The 17,429-nt window shown below is 39.4% G+C and overlaps 1 protein-coding gene across 15 annotated transcripts in view; it reads left to right on the top strand.

Moving 5' to 3' along the window:
• Positions 1–17,429, top strand: part of CEP128 (centrosomal protein 128) — a 601,725-nt gene that overhangs the window by 167,758 nt on the left and 416,538 nt on the right. For 14 of the 15 annotated variants that reach the window (XM_045162006.1, XM_045162005.1, XM_044924668.2 and 11 more), the window contains 4 exons: positions 2,278–2,404; positions 3,607–3,725; positions 8,758–8,849; positions 17,269–17,341. In XM_045162006.1, the coding sequence (XP_045017941.1) occupies positions 2,278–2,404; positions 3,607–3,725; positions 8,758–8,849; positions 17,269–17,341 (411 nt within the window). The remainder of the gene's footprint in view (positions 1–2,277; positions 2,405–3,606; positions 3,726–8,757; positions 8,850–17,268; positions 17,342–17,429) is intronic. The other variant, XM_045162004.1, reaches the window with a different exon arrangement.

The following is a 17,429-nucleotide window of genomic DNA, read 5'->3' on the forward strand; positions in this document are numbered from 1 at the left end:
CTGCATGCTGCAACGAAGATCAGAGATCCTGTGTACCCAACTAAGACTTGGTTGTAGCCAGAAAAAAATTAATGGAGACTGAAAAATATAACTAAAATAAGCAAACAAGTAAATTAGGAAAAAGAAAACATCAACAGATGGATTAAGTAGTGGCTTGTATACAGTTGAAGAGAGAATTAATAAATTGAGAGATAGACCAGCAAAATATATTCAAAAAGAAAAATGGGGGAATGAAAGGAGGAGAGGAAAGCATGGATGACCCATGGGATTTGGTAAAACGGTATCACTTGAATGCAGCTGGTTGGAGAGGAAGAGGAGAAGGGAAGAGGGGCGGAAAGAAAGGGGCAGAAGAAATGAGGAGACGTGACTGAAGACTTACAACACATGAAAGAGATCAGGTTACAGATTCCATTATCTCTATGAGTCAGAAGTGGAATAACTACAAATAAGACTACACATAGTCGTATCATTGTAAAACTATTGACACTCAAAGTCAAAGAGAAAAATCTTAAAGATAGCCAGGGCTATAAAAGGCAGGTTACCTTCCAAAAGATGCAATGATTAGAAATGTCAGCTGACTCTGCTTCCAAAAATATAATCAACTTTACTTCAATTAAAAAAAATAAGCTATGAAAAAAGAGGATACTGACATCAGGCTTAGCTTGTAAAGATACAGATAATAAACACAGGAAACCTTGGTAGAACTGGTTCTGTCACTAATTTGTGTGATCTAAAGACATTTTACCTTTTCAGTTCCTTTTTTCGTATCATAATTTGGATTTGAAGTTTTTCATTTTAACATTGTACAATTTTATTCTTGTCCTGGATTACTGATGTGCTATTCTAAGTTCTCTATGTAAGACCTCTCATCTACCTGTATGTTAAACTTAGTTTCATTTTATATGTGTGCTAATTACTCTTCAGGTAGACCTTAGTTCTCCCAGGCTTCATCAGTGTATTTCCCTGGATTGATAGTCTGGGCCCTTGAACTGGTGAATGTTCAGGCAGGATGGTGTCATACATACCCCAGTGTAGAGAAGCAGGGAGCAGAGGGTATGGAAATACTAGCTTTATCTTTTTTTTTTTTTTTTTCCAGAAATGAGAGTGGCAATACAAATACATTCTTGAAATTCTAGCACTGTTCCTTTTAATCCAGGCTATTTTAACCTTGATTCTCCAGGAGAGCTACACCCGAACAAGCAAAATGGAAAAGGATTTGCTCATTTGTGACTCATATTCTGTTTCAGCTGTGCTCTTCCTTCAGCCGAAGCTACTTTCTTTCTGCACAGTTTCTCAAGGAAACCAATTTATGCCTCCATAAGTGATGTTCTACCTTTAATTTTGGCTGGATTTAGGAAGCCCTCTCCTTTCCATCACTTGTTTTATTTTGACATTCTCTTTAAAGAGTTATAGATGACTTGTTTTCTGGATTCATACATTATTTTTATTAATATTATTTTTTTATTCACCCTTGGCTAAAATGTCTAGACCAGAAGTTTCTCAGCAATTCATGGGATGTGGATCTTCCTTAGGTTTAGTCTTTTTCCTTCAGATTTTAGTTGAATCCTCTTTTTAGGTCGATAGCTCTGTACAGCTCTGGATGTTATTCTCAGTATTAAGTGTGTTTTTATTTGTCGTAGCTCTTTAGGTCTAAAAAGATGCCATCTTATTTCCCCTGCTGGTTAACTCTCTGCTGGTCTGAAGAGAGCATTTGGACAACTGTGATCCTAGTTCGTACTAATAGTCTAACATCTGACCACGTGGTTTTCTGGGATTTGAAGTCTTTGAATGAGTGAAAGAGATGTTCTGATGCAGAGTTGGGCAGTGCACATTTTTTCATAATGGCAGTCACTCTGACAACTGTTCGTTTTCCTGTTTGTTACAGATCTGGGGCTTCCGAGGGAATGTTTAGAACGGAGGAAAACCTTTTGTCTCTTTTTCAGATATGTTGGCCTTTTTATGTTTCTAAGCATGGGTGGAACATCCATCTGATTTTGTAAACCCTTGGATAGTAGACATGTCTTTTGTATTCTGGTAATACAAAGATGGAATAGGTAGGGACAGATGGTATTTAAAACCACATTAGAGTTGGCTCTTAAAATATTTATGTTTACTGTTTTTATATTTCTATTGACATAATTTAGTTCAGAATTTTCTGTGATATAAATTCTCTTTAGGAACACCAATAGTTCAGAAATAGCTTTAAAAATCTGTAGGGTATTTGTATTTGGAAGTTTAAGAAGAATAAATCTCCCTTCCTTATATTCTTTAATTTAGTTAAAAGAAAGCTTGGAACAATCAATAGGCCAACTGCGGAGTCAACGCTTGTCGAGAAACTCAGGAGGGAGAAGTATTTCTGTTACAAGTCTGAGTACAAGTGACCTCGATGGTGGCACTGTGACAGGTAAATTTTTCAGATGTTCTGAAAACCTTTTCTTTCTTTTCTTTGTCTTAAAAATATTCCTGAAGTACATATTGAGGACATGTAGTATTTAGACAAATGTAACCCATATTTAAAATCCTACAAATAAGGTGCTAGAAGATACAAAGTTTTACAGTGAATATTTTGAAACATGTTCAATGGGACTTTGATATTCTGAGTCTGTTACTTTGGTTCTCTCAGGCTCTGTAGACCATGTAAAAGCTTTACCTGACAAAACTTTGATTTAATTGTCTGCCTCCAGTCAAAACAAACAGAAATAGGATTTGCTGTGTGGTGTACTTTCTGGATTGTAAGTCTTCTCTTGGCTTCATAGTTCTTCAGATGTCTCATTATGAAATGCCCTGTGACACTGGTAAGAACAGGGGAGTTTTAGCCTTTCTGTGCAGCTAGATTTCAGTGGCTGCACAAAAGGTAGTAACGCTGAGTTTGCCTATAATTAACCTTACTTATACTTTGCTATAAGTGGCAACCCACTCCAGTATTCTTGCCTGGAAAATCCCATGGACAGAGGAACCTGGTGGGTTACAGTCCATGGGTTCACAAGGTGTCGGAGACAGCTGAGCGACTAAGCGTATACATCTTTCCTACAGCACCGAGGTTCATGTTTGAATAGCGAAAACTTGTAAAAGTTTGCAGTGAAGAGAGGCAATTAGAGTGAACTTTAGTAGCTTGCACTGTTAATATTCTTACTGGTCATGATAATGACTAAAAATCACAGTTGGCTATTTTTCTTTAGGTAGTTTAGTTCATTTATACTGATTTGTAAACACCATTCAGATTTTAGATAATTTGTTGCTTGAAAATTTCTGTTTTTTTAGTATTATTTTGGGGAATCATAGAAGTTATTTTTATAGCAACTTACTGTTTTTATTTAAGAGAAAATATTCTATTGCTTCCTTGAAAATTACAGCCAGTTAGAATTTTTGATATGTTCTATTTTCAGGTCACTTCAGTTGTTCATTTTATCTGCTCTAAGAGCAACATAAGTGCCAATTTTGTGGAATTTTTTGGCCACAGCAAGATTTGTTTGTGATTGTCTTTGGGAAATAGTGTGGGTTAAGGGCACGTGTGTATATCCAGGTCTGTTATGTATTTCCCGAGTGAAAGTTTAGATTGTTGCTTCTTATTTTTTTAATCCTTTCTCTTTTCTTTCTTCTGTAAAGAGAGCTACCGTTTTCCACCTACCTCACCTCTCAAGGACTATGGGGATCAACAGGGTATTAAACGAAATAGGTCCAAAACTGGTGTCCGATTTGTTCCGGAGACTGATGACGTGGGCCAGGTACTTTGTTCCCATTCTGTAGTCTGTATTCTTCCTATTTCTGTTTAAATGACTAACACTTGGATTTTGTGGCTGTGTTTTAACTGTTTGATCATCACTAACTATGTACTGATTTTTTTAACAAAGTAAACTATTTTATTTTCAGTCTGTTGATTACCATCATACATTTATTTTGAGCTTTGTTATGGAGGATTATATTTTGTTTTGTTCCCTTGCTCAGGTGGCTCATTGTTCTGGAAGCTCTGCTATGTCAGCTACTTTCTAATTTGCTTAGTTTAGTTTACTATGAGCAAATTAGGCTTTATGTGGTTAGCCTATTGATATTTTCCATAATTTTTTTCTTATTGTTGAATCGTTGATGGAGCCACCTTCTATGAAGCAGAAATTCTAAACTTTCTCCATGTATTCATGAAAGATTTTGAAAGTATTAGTTCTCTGGATATACTTTTTTTGCTTTAAACTTCTCTGCAAGATCTGAAAGTTTTTGTTGTTGTTGCTTTGGGTTGCTAAATTAATAATGGCTAGGAGCAACAGACTGGTTCCAAAAAGGAAAAGGAGTACGTCAAGGCTGTATATTGTATATTGTCACCCTGCTATTTAACTTATATGCAGACTGCATGATGAGAAACTCTGGGCTGAAAGAAGCACAAGCTGGAATCAAGATTGCCGGGAGAAGTATCAATAACCTCAGATATGCAGATGACACCACCCTTATGGCAGAAAGTGAAGAGGAACTCAAAAGCCTCTTGATGAAAGTGAAAGTGGAGAGTGAAAAAGTTGGCTTAAAGCTCAACATTCAGAAAACGAAGATCATGGCATCCGGTCCCATCACTTCATGGGATATAGATGGGGAAACAGTGTAAGACTTTATTTTTTGGGGCTCCAAAATCACTGCAGATGGTAACTGTAGCCATGAAATTAAAAGACGCTTACTCCTTGGAAGGAAAGTTATGACCAACCTAGATAACATATTGAAAAGCAGAGATACTACTTTGCCAACAAAGGTCCATTTAGTCAAGGCTATGGTTTTTCCAGTAGTCATGTATGGATATGAGAGTTGGACTGTGAAGAAAGCTGAGCGCTGAAGAATTGATGCTTTTGAACTGTGGTGGTGGAGAGGACTCTTGAGAGTCCCTTGGACTGCAAGGAGATCCAACCAGTCCATCCTAAAGGAGATCAGTCCTGGGTGTTCATTGGAAGAACTGATGCTGAAGCTGAAACTCCAATACTTTGGCCACCTCATGTGAAGAGTGGAATCATTGGAAAAGACCCTGATGCTGGGAGGGATTGGGGGCAGGAGGAGAAGGGGACAACAGAGGATGAGATGGCTGGATGGCATCACTGACTCGATGGACATGAGTTTGAGTGAACTCTGGGAGTTGGTAATGGACAGGGAGGCCTGGTGTGCTGTGATTCATGGGGTTGCAAAGAGTCGGACACAACTGAGCCACTGAACTGAACTGAACTGAGCAGATACTGCTGACTTTGACATCTTTGTTTTGGTAATTTTAAGATTGAGAGCTCACAGTTTGTTAGGATACTCATTTGTATTTTGTGCTTATTATAGCATAAGATAAAAAGATAAAAGGACTAAGTCCTTTAGAAGACACCTTGTAGAAACTTTTCCTTGACTATTAATTTTTGGTAGTTGCAATTGACTAGTAGTGTTGATTACGTGATTAAACCTAGAGCAGAGAACAATATCCTAACATTACTCTTTCATTTTTTTTATTTAGTGCTTCTGTCCTGGGACAGTGCTTGTACTTGGAAACAGTGATGAGCAAAAAACCTTGCTTTTTCATGGAGCTTACAATTTAGAGGAGGAGCTAGATACTAATCAAAAAGTATATAAATACACTCAAAATTATGATCTGAGATGCATGCTATAACAGAAAAAAGCCTAGGGTTGTGAGAGTGTTCTGTAGAGGGACTTATTCCAATTGGGAAAGGCTTCCCAAAGAAAGGCTGATTAAGCTGAGATCTGAAAGTTGATTAAGAGTCATTTGAGGTACAACAAATAGCTTGGCAGGAGGGAAGAGAGCAGCTATATGTAATTTATAGAAGGCCATGTGGGTAAAGAAGTATGAAACTGATACTGTGCATAGCCATGTAAGAGGGTAATGTAAGAGCCATGTAAGAGACAATAACTTTAAAGAAATCACCCTGGCTCTAGTGTAGAGAATGAAGTCAGTGTGGACCAACCAGTAGGAAGGATGCCGCTGTGTTCTGAGCTGATGATCACTTGGATGAAGGTAGATTGCCGAGGTCCAGCCCCGGCTGATCCAGGGAGTTCGAAGGGGAGACGGCTTCAGCGAGTTCACTGGATACAATAGCTTTATTTAAATATTCATCAAAGATATAAAGAGTAGTAGAATGAGGATAGCTCAGTAGGAAAATTCAGCGGAGAAAAGAGGCTGAGTAGCTTGGTTTACGTGGAAAATCAGTATAACCTGTGACATCAGGTTAGCTCTGACCACGGAGGCCGCAGGCGCCCTCTTGAATAGCGGAAGGTGCCCCACCTTAGGCACCTTCTCGAGTGGGTCTTAGAAGCCCAGGCAAATAAATGGTCACAGAGGACCTCCGTGTTCCAGATGGAGACTCAGCCAGAATGTGAAAGAAAGAATGACACGGGGAGACCAAGCTTCGGTGAGCAGGGCCCGTAGCTTTATTTTCAACAGGGGCTTTTATACCCTAAGTTGCACATAGAGGAAAGAAACCCTGGTTTCCATAAGGATCAAAGACTGTTGACTTTGCATGATTTCACATAGAGGATAATAGGGGATGTGAAATCATGCAAAGTCAGCAGTCTTTGATCCTTATGGAAACCAGGGTTTCTTTCCTGCAAATTTATTGTATACAAATAGTTTAGGTGATTTACATCATCTTCTGGCCAGAAGGCCTATTAACATTTTATGACTCTTGACAAAGGTTTGTCAATCCATAAGACTTATTTTCTCTAAGAGCAATTATTTTGAGGTTTGGCGCCATCCTCCGAAGGTGTTAGATAAAGTTGCATTCCTGTAGGGCAGAAGTGCAGTGGGTTTACAACAAAGGAAAGAATTTATTACCTTAAGGGTCTAAAGTTGCTAACACCAAGGCCACTACTTATTTTTTCTACATACCAACTATATTAATTAATACACTTCCAAGGATACAATACAGGGGATGTGGAAACTTGGCAGCAAGTGTCAATGAAATCTTTTACTAGTTTTATTCTGACAGTTTCTAACTCTCCGAGAGGCTCTAAGCTATTTGAATATCTTAAGCTTCCCGTGCTTCTCAAGGCTGAGAGACTGTAAACAATCGTATGCATAGCTGTAGGAGTCCGGGTAAACTTGTCAGGCCAGTTAGAGAGCTATCTGAGGGGTTTGGATTTAAACATTCCTAATGCCCAGGAACTTATTAACTGGAGCTGTAAGTTAGCTCTTTTCAGAGAGAGCGAGATGGTGGTGGGGGACAGCCCCCAGTAAAGTCAGAGGTGAGAGCACAAAGCAGTAAAGTAGGCAGACTCTGGTTTTTGGGGGTAGATACTCGAGAATATCCAGGGGGACTCCTGAGGCTCGATCCCGCCTTTGCGTATGCCGAGCCTCCTTCCTCATGACCTTTGCCATGGGTGGAGCTCCTCACGCCGGCTCCCGGCAGTAGATGGAGTTGGAAAGAGGACGGTAGATTTAAAAACTATTTGGTGGATAAAATGAAAGATCTTGAAGATCAGATGACCATTTGGGAAGGGTGGAAATGAGTGTAAAGGAGGGGTCAAAGATGGGTCCTTGGATTCTGCTTTGCAAAACTGGAAAATCCTGATGGCAAAACCTCAGTGAATGGTCTGTTGCTCATCTGCTGTGTTAGCTCTGCTCCTTTCTCTGGTTCTGCCTTGTTCAGTCCATGTCTTAGACCACTGTAGCTCCATGTGACTGTGTACTTTCCCAGTGCCCCAGTGCCGTATTTGTGCTTCTGTTTACATATATGTCTCATATAAATTCTGAGCCATTTTTACCCCAGCATAGTTTCTGGCACTCATTATCTGCTCAGTGTACGTTTGTTGAAAGAATCAATTTGGTATTTCTGCAAGTCTGCATAGCTTACTTATTTGTTATAAAGTATAGCCTACACATATGTGTATAGCATACCTATTTACCATTAAAAGTACAATAATATGAAAAATCCATGTAACCACCACCCAGACCAAGAAATAGAGGATTTTAGTACACCCGAAACCTCTTAACACTCCTTGCTTCCCCAAGGGCTTTCTGTATTAATCATTCTCTTGATTTGTTTAAATACCGTTTTTACTACTTGTATCTTACTTAGTATTGCCTGCATTAAGGTTTATATAGGTGGAATAATGCAGTATGTATTTTCTAACTTGCCTTTTTCACTTGATGTTTTGTTTTTGAAGTGTAGTTAGCTTTGATCATTTCATTTTCAGTGCTGTGTGATACTCCACTGGAAGACTATATTGCAGTTTGTCTCCATTCCATTCTTAACGGACTTTTGTTTTCAGTGTTTCCACCATGAACAGTGCTGCTCCACACATTCTTGTCCCTGGTTCCTGGTGCATGTGGGCAAGGCTTTCTTGGCAGCATGGGTTGGCACACTGAGGCACATGGTCTAGTTGAATGAAACTTTACTGTAGCACAGTCACGCTCATGTGTTTAATGGCTACTTCTGGGCTGTAATGGCAGAGTTGAGTCATGAGTGACAGATGCCATTTAGCCCGAGAGCCTGAAATATTTGCTACTGTACTGTTTACAGAAAAAGTTTCTGAACCATTTTTCTAGAGTGTTTGTCAAGAGTGAAATATTGCATTATAGAGCATGTAATGGTTAATGTTACATATGGTTTTAAAAACTTTTCTTTGGGAAAGAATATTTTGTATCTTTTGGAACAGACATTTGTTTTATTATGTCTTGATAACATTATAAAAATTTGTGTATTGTTGCAAAGAACAAGTTCTTTCTTACTTTCAATGAATCTTCATGGAAGAATTCAAGAGACTCCTAAATAGATAACTTTGCTTTGCTTTTTTTAGTTTCATGCTTTTCATCAGTCCCTCCGAGACCTCAGCAGTGAACAAGTTCGCCTTGGAGATGATTTCAACCGGGAACTTGCCAGAAGAAGCCGGTAAAAGCTGAAAATGATTTTTGTTGAGGAATTAATTGTTAGAAGAATAAAACAGGTTCTCTAGTTGACATGTTTACATGAGTTTACAAAAAAAATACTGTGTTTTTATACTCATATATTAAAGTATACTAATAGAACAGTTCAAGACCCTTTGAATTTGCAATATATCATGACTCAGTATTAGAGAAGTTTATTTCATACTTTTAAAAACATTTTGTTTTATTACAATGGAATGCTGGCATTATGGAGAGAGATGTTGTTAGATATTAGTAAAGAGGTAAATATGCAAACATTGGGTTAGCTAAAATGTTCATTTGGGTTTCTGCCGGGGACCAGCCCCGGCTGATCCAGGGTATTCGAAGGAGAGACGGCTAGGCGAGGGTCAGGGAATAACTGCTTAATTACACTTTAATTAAGGATACAAAGAGTAATAGAATAAGGATAGCTCAGTGAGGAAATTCAGTGGAGAAAAGCGGCTGAAATAAGGATAGCTCAGTAAGAAAATTCAGTGGAGAAAAGAAGCTGAGTGGCTTGGTTTACGCGGAAAATCAATATAACCCGTGACACCAGGTTAGCTCTGACCACGGAGGCCGCAGGCGCCCTCTCGAATAGCGGAAGGTGCCCCACCTTAGACACCTTCTCGAGTGGGTCTTAGAAGCCCAGGCAAATAAATGGTCGCAGAGGACATCCACGCTCCAGATGGACGCTCAGCCAGAAGTTAAAGGGAAGAATGACATGGGGAGACCAAGTTTCAGTGAACAAGGCCCGCACTTTATTTTCCAAAGTAGTTTTTATACCTTAAGTTATGCATAGAGGATAATGGGGGAAGGGGTAGAGTCATGCAGCAAGCCAGGCTTTTTTCCTGTAAACTTATCATATGCAAAAGTTCAGGTGATAGACATCATCTTCTGGCCCGGAGGCCTGTTAACATTTTAAGAAACTTATCTTTCTCTAAAGGTGATTATTCCAAAGTCAGGCGCCAGCCTTCCAAAAAGCATTGAACAAAGCTGCATTTTACATTTCTATACACCCATTACATCAATCAATACACTGCCAAGGACACAGTAGGAGTATGGAGACTTAGCAGCAAACATTGGCCCAACAAGTGAAAAACCCTTCACCAATACATTTTCTAATCAATCTTTTAACTACTCAAAGGAATCTGTGTTTAGGCAGTTTAGAACATCTCCTGCCTCTCACAGTTGGGAGGCTCTGAACAATCACATGTGGCCGGAAAAACCCATTCAGGCAGGCTAGAGGATTTCCAAAGGAGTTTGTAGGTTAAACACTGTCACACCCAGGAATTATTAACTGGAGCTGTGAGCTAACTCTTTTTTCAGAGAGAGGTAGTGGGGGACAGCCCCCCGTAAAGTCAGAGGTGTAGGTGAAAGCACAAAGCAGAAAGTAGGCAGACTCTGGTTTTGGGGGTAGATGCTCGAGAATTTCCAGGGGGACTCCTGAGGCTCGATCCCGCCTTTGCGTATGCCGAGCCTCCTTCCTCATGACCTTTGTCATGGGCGGAGTGCCTCACGGTGGCTCCCGGAAGTGATAGAATTCCAGTTGAGCTATTCCAGATCCTCACTCAATATGCAATGTGCCGGCTCCCAGCATCTCCCCCTTTTTTATTTCTTAAAACAGCCAGATGCAGCTCAGTCGCGAGCTTCTGAATGTTCTGCCGAAGAATCTTGACAATACAAGGAAGAATGAATATGAGAAGCAAAATTAAAGCACCAGCAGCGATGTATCCAAGGATATTAGACAGAATGTTTTTTCCTGAAATGAAGTCAGAGAAAGTGTGAAAAAAGTCATTAGCTGCGGTAAAATCCAGTCAAGAGTGTTTCAGGGTCTGTATTTGATTATGAAGTTTCACTAAGTCCAGGCCAAATGTCAGAGCTGTTCCAAACACCTGAGATATGATTTTTGATTTTTTCCCATTCATAGTCTGTCTCATTTACCTTTAAAGATGTCACGCATATCCACCGGTAATCAGCGTGGCAAGACAGAGCCATTTTCACTTTTAACGCCTGTAACTCAGTCCCAATATGCATTATTGCCTCTTCTAAGGCATCTACTCTCATCTCCAATTTTCTATCTATAACTTCCTGTGTTGCTAGAGTTAAAGAGACATTTTTAGACATGATATCAACATATTGGGCAGTATGCACTTGTTGACTCAATGATATTGCTGCCGCAGTAACAGAAGTAATTGCTGCTATCAAAGCCGATATTCCTAAAATAAGTAAGCCCACAAATCGCCGTTGTCGCATTAAATCTCGTAGTTGTTGTAACACGGCAAGACTATAGTTATATCAATAAGTGGTTACATTATAAGATAAGGTGGACGTTGTAACACTACAAAGGAGCAAACATTATATTGAGGGTTTAAACAAGATGAGAGCATACATTATTCACAGGTCACTACATTGGGTCCAGTTTAAAGTCACATGTACATTAAGTTTTCCAGAATCGTTGGTAAAGAGAAAAACATAAGGAGAGGGTAGACAAGCCAAATCAGAATAAGTAGAATTATTTTCTGGTTGGAGTTCGCGCTGCAGCAGCCCCGTCGGTCCCGCCGGGATCTCGATGTTTATCTTGCCTCCCCTTCTGGCGGGCTCCTCTTTTGTGATCGAAGCAATGGGTGAACTGGATGTCTGGGGGTCTGCAACATGGTGAATCAGCCTGTCTAAATTGGAGAATCTGCATCCTGTGGAAAAATATAAGCACATCCTCGACCGATAGTTAATAATGGGTCAGGACCCTTCCATTGTCCTGAGAGGGCCTTCCATTTGACTAATGGTTTTGCATTTAATTGCTCCAGGCACCAATGACGAAGCATTGCAATAGTTCTGGCTGAAATCAGTATTTAAAATATTTATTACGAAAAGAGCATGTTGCAAGATTTGATGGGGAGAACTATACTTAAACTCCCCTTCTTTTAGTTTTTGAATTTGGATTTTTAATGTTTGATGCGTTTTTTCAACAATGGCTTGTCCCTGTGGATAATAAGGGATGCCTGTATTATGTTTAATTTGAAACTTTATACAAAATTTCTGAAAAGACTTAGAAGTGTAAGCAGGAGCATTGTCAGTTTTCAGAGCTTTTGGCAGGCCCAAATATGAAAAACAAGTAAAGAGATGTTGTATCACATCTTTAACTGCCTCTCCGGTACGAGCAGTTGTAATAATAACGTGATAAAAGGTATCTACAGTTACATGAACAAAGGACAGTTTTCCAAATGAAGAAACATGAGTTACATCCATTTGCCAGAGTACGTTAGGTTTGAGACCATGAGGATTAACTCCCATAGGTAGATTATTATAAACAGTAGGGCAGTGTAAGCAAGAACGCACAATCTCTCGAGCAGTCTCTCTGGGAACTGCTTTGGAATTGCTATCTCTCTTTGGAATTGTTATCTTAAGGCAGTAGTATATTGATGATGAAGTGAGTGAGAGGCTCTGGCCTCCTCAATCACAGCAGCCACTGTATTTTTGGTTAACAAGTCAGCCAAATCATTAAAGGCATTTAAAGGGCCAGGCAATCCGGATGAGCCCGAATGTGTCCAATGAAAAATATTTTATTTTTTTTTCCAAATTTGTTGCTGTAACTTAGTTAACAAATGAAATATGGTAGTTTTATTTTCAGGCAAAACCGCAGTTTCAATGTGTGGAATCAGCCTGACCACATACTGAGAATCAGAGTAAAGATTAAATTCCTCATCTGTAAACATAGCAAAAGCCTCTATGACTGCTGTTAGTTCAGCTCTTTGAGCTGAAGTTTCCTGTGTTTCTAAAACCTTTTGGTGATTTTTAGTAACTATGGAGGCTTTACCATTTGCTGACCTGTCAGTAAAGGCTATCTGAGCATTTGGAATAGGAGACTGTTTACATCTGACAGGAAAAATAACTGGATGCCTGGATATAAAATTCAGCAAAACATGTGAAGGAAAATGATGCAAAAATTTTGACCAAAATAGTTTCTTATAGTAATCTGCCAATTTTCAAACATTAGAAGCACATCAAGTTGTTTTTTATTATATGGAATTACAATTTCTGATGGCTCTTTACCAAATAATTCAATGTTCCGCTTTTTTCTTTTAATATCAAAGTAGCTATTAATCCTAGATAAGAAGCCACTACTTTTTTAGTTTGAGCGGGAAGATGGACCCACTCTAGGGAGCCGTTTTGCCATAAAACCAATTTTTTGTCTGGTTACTCAAATTACACCTATGGGGGTTTTATGGCAAAGGAATTGTCAAGCAGTTGTCAATTTAATTTTTTAATTTTTAAAATTTACATTTTAACAACATGAATTTAAAGATATGTTAATTTTGGTCTAATGTTTAGTTTAGGTCTTTGTATAAATTTAAAAAATAAATGTATAACCTCTTTATCTCATTTTAGTATACAGATATACCTAAATGTAAAATGTATTTATATAGTTTATACTTGTTACCATATAATATATACGCCACCTGCCGGGGACCAGCCCCGGCTGATCCAGGGTATTCGAAGGAGAGACGGCTAGGCGAGGGTCAGGGAATAACTGCTTAATTACACTTTAATTAAGGATACAAAGAGTAATAGAATAAGGATAGCTCAGTGAGGAAATTCAGTGGAGAAAAGCGGCTGAAATAAGGATAGCTCAGTAAGAAAATTCAGTGGAGAAAAGAAGCTGAGTGGCTTGGTTTACGCGGAAAATCAATATAACCCGTGACACCAGGTTAGCTCTGACCACGGAGGCCGCAGGCGCCCTCTCGAATAGCGGAAGGTGCCCCACCTTAGACACCTTCTCGAGTGGGTCTTAGAAGCCCAGGCAAATAAATGGTCGCAGAGGACATCCACGCTCCAGATGGACGCTCAGCCAGAAGTTAAAGGGAAGAATGACATGGGGAGACCAAGTTTCAGTGAACAAGGCCCGCACTTTATTTTCCAAAGTAGTTTTTATACCTTAAGTTATGCATAGAGGATAATGGGGGAAGGGGTAGAGTCATGCAGCAAGCCAGGCTTTTTTCCTGTAAACTTATCATATGCAAAAGTTCAGGTGATAGACATCATCTTCTGGCCCGGAGGCCTGTTAACATTTTAAGAAACTTATCTTTCTCTAAAGGTGATTATTCCAAAGTCAGGCGCCAGCCTTCCAAAAAGCATTGAACAAAGCTGCATTTTACATTTCTATACACCCATTACATCAATCAATACACTGCCAAGGACACAGTAGGAGTATGGAGACTTAGCAGCAAACATTGGCCCAACAAGTGAAAAACCCTTCACCAATACATTTTCTAATCAATCTTTTAACTACTCAAAGGAATCTGTGTTTAGGCAGTTTAGAACATCTCCTGCCTCTCACAGTTGGGAGGCTCTGAACAATCACATGTGGCCGGAAAAACCCATTCAGGCAGGCTAGAGGATTTCCAAAGGAGTTTGTAGGTTAAACACTGTCACACCCAGGAATTATTAACTGGAGCTGTGAGCTAACTCTTTTTTCAGAGAGAGGTAGTGGGGGACAGCCCCCCGTAAAGTCAGAGGTGTAGGTGAAAGCACAAAGCAGAAAGTAGGCAGACTCTGGTTTTGGGGGTAGATGCTCGAGAATTTCCAGGGGGACTCCTGAGGCTCGATCCCGCCTTTGCGTATGCCGAGCCTCCTTCCTCATGACCTTTGTCATGGGCGGAGTGCCTCACGGTGGCTCCCGGAAGTGATAGAATTCCAGTTGAGCTATTCCAGATCCTCACTCAATATGCAATGTGCCGGCTCCCAGCAGGTTTCTCTGTAGTATCTTATGGAAAAACTCAAATGAACTTTTTGGCTAACCCAGTGCATTGGAGAGAGAGCCCGAGACCAGCTGACCGACACTGGAGCAAACATAATGTAGAATTCATCAGCGGACATGAGCCGTTGTAGAATCAGACATTTTATCTTTCAGTTGAAATCTTCAAAGGCCAGTTGTTTACATCTGCCCAGTTTTTGCAGTTTTGTCAATTCTGGGTTGTCCCAAGAAGTATCACTTTATTTAAGATTTCTTCTCTGTCTTTATTTTCATCATAAGTAGTGACAGTTGGCTTTCATTTAGAGGCCATATTTTTCTTGCTCTTTTTAAATTTATTTTTAATTGGAGGATAATTGCTTTACAATATTGTATTGATTCCTGCCGTATATTAACATGAATCAGCCATAATTATACATATGTCCTCTTTATGAACCTCCCTCCCACCTCCCACCCCATCCCTCCCCTCTAGATTATCACAGAACACTGGATTTGAGCTCCCTGCATCATATAGCAAATTCCCACTGGCTATCTAGAGGCCATAGTTTTCCAGGAACATTTTATCCCATTGTAAAAGTCACAATCTGTATACAGCAATGATTAGGGAGAAAAAGGTTAATTAAAATTCATTTACCAAATTCCCTTGCTAATTCCTATTCTAGCTAATGAAATCATTCCACATGCCAGTTTTATGTTGCTATAGCAAAAAGAGTCAAGCTATTAAGGTTAAATCTATGAATATCAACTGTAGTCTGTGTAACTTTTCTTCTTCTCTGTAAGGAAGGCAGGACATTTAGTAATAATTAAAGACCTTACTGTTAGCTTATTACTACTGCCACCAGTAAATAGTATTGCACACTTATTTCATGTCAGGTAGATTTAGGTTTATTTCTTAAAACAATTTTATTGAAGTGGTAATTATTGTTTTCCTCATTTTGAAATACGGAAGACTGGTGGGGTAGGTGAAAGTGTTAGCTGCTCAGTCGTGTCCGACTATTTTGCGACTCCAAGGACCGTAGCCCACCAGGCTCCTCTGTCCATGGGATTCTCCAGGCAAGAATACTAGAGTGGGTTGTCATTCCCTTCTCCAGGGGATCTTTCCAACCCAGGGATTGGGTCCTTGATCTCCTGCATTGCAGGCAGATTCTTTACCGTCTAAGCCACCAGGGAAGCCCAGGGTTAGGTGAGGCATAGAAACTCAGAGTTTGACCTTGGATACATTAGATTTCAGATACCTGTGAGACATCCAAGTGGAAATGTAAGAAATGCAGCCAGACATTTACTTTGGAACCCCAAGGAAAAGTCTCCATTAGAGACATTTACGAGTGGTCAGCATATGGAAGTGGTATTTGGAACTATGATAATGGATGACATCCAGAGGGAAACTGTAGGGAGAGCATCAAGGACAGGGAGTTCTAGGAGTTCCAATATTTAGAAGTCATATAAAAAGAAGAGCTGGCCTGAGGGCAAGAGCTAGTCAGGGATGGGAAATCCAGCAGCACATGGAACCACAGAAGCCCTGAAAGAAGTACAGTGAAGGAAGTCTGTAAAGTAAGAAATAGTAAAACTTACCAAGGACTTCAGTGAAAGTAATTCCCAGCATGATAGCCATATAGCAGGTCCAGGAATTAATCACTGAATTAGAGCAGGAAGTAAGTAGCCTTTGAGATGAATGTAGTTAGGAAGAATGGCGTAGATTCTTAAAAGATGATTCAGTAATAAGTGGGAGAAAAATATCAGTGATGTGTTAATAAGGTCAAAAGATAATGGGAAAGTAGAAAAAGCAAAAGCGCTGGGAAGTTAGTGATCCGGGTAGGAAGCTGACTAAAATGCGAGCATGATAGAATGTAAGGAGAAAGGATTAATTCTCTATAGTGAAGTAGTTCAGAATGGGCATAAATATATTAAGTAGGTTATACAGGTGACTAATAAAAGAACTGAAAATAGTAATAAATTTATCTGAAATTGGAGAGCAGTGCTAGTGAGTTAAATATTTCAAAACAGAGTTGACAATATCTAGAGTTGAAAATGATGGCGGTAACCAGCAAAGTAATTAAAATGTATTAGGCGAGCATGGTTGCCAGCGGGGATTGGAACCAGATAAATGTGAGAGAGGAAGGTCTCTGCTTTTCTTTGTAAGTTTCCTGTACTATTCGATTATTTGTCATGTGTGTTATTAATTTGATGGGAAAAAGGTAATGGGAGATAAATCAGTGGGGACAGAGTTTGTACAGTAATCTCAGATGTAATTTGATGATGAATTGCTGGAGAGGATGTAAGATCGAGAGTTTTGTCCTCCTTACCTCTTTCATTCTTCTTAATTTAAATTGAGAATTACAGTCTTTTTTTTTTTTTTTAAGTGAAGGTGATGATGTAGTATAGCATTATTTCTCAAAATGTAGTCTCCAGACAGGCAGTATCAGCATCACCTAGGAATCTGTAGGAATGCCTTCTTGGGCTCCAATGCAGATCTCCTGACAGATTCTGTGTAACACGTCCTCCAGGTGTTTCATATGTTTGCTAACCTCTGAGACCCACTGCAGCAGAGTATTATGTAATAACATATTGTGATATTGTAAGTATCATGAATTATGTGTATTTTCTCAAATAGCTGACTTAAAATTTGTTTTTTGTTGTTGTTTGTTTGTTTGCCTAGGTCGGATGCTGCAACAAGAAGGGCTTTGGAAGAATTGACTGAAAAACTTAATGAAGCCCAAAAACAAGATGTGGTGAGATCTCCTTGTTCATAGAAAGTTTTATTTCATACCCAGGTGCTAGGGTAATTGAGCTGGTCATAATCACAATCAGTATAGTAGA

This window comes from Bubalus bubalis, chromosome 11 (assembly GCF_019923935.1).
Source record: "Bubalus bubalis isolate 160015118507 breed Murrah chromosome 11, NDDB_SH_1, whole genome shotgun sequence".
Classification (NCBI taxonomy): Eukaryota; Metazoa; Chordata; class Mammalia; order Artiodactyla; family Bovidae; genus Bubalus; species Bubalus bubalis.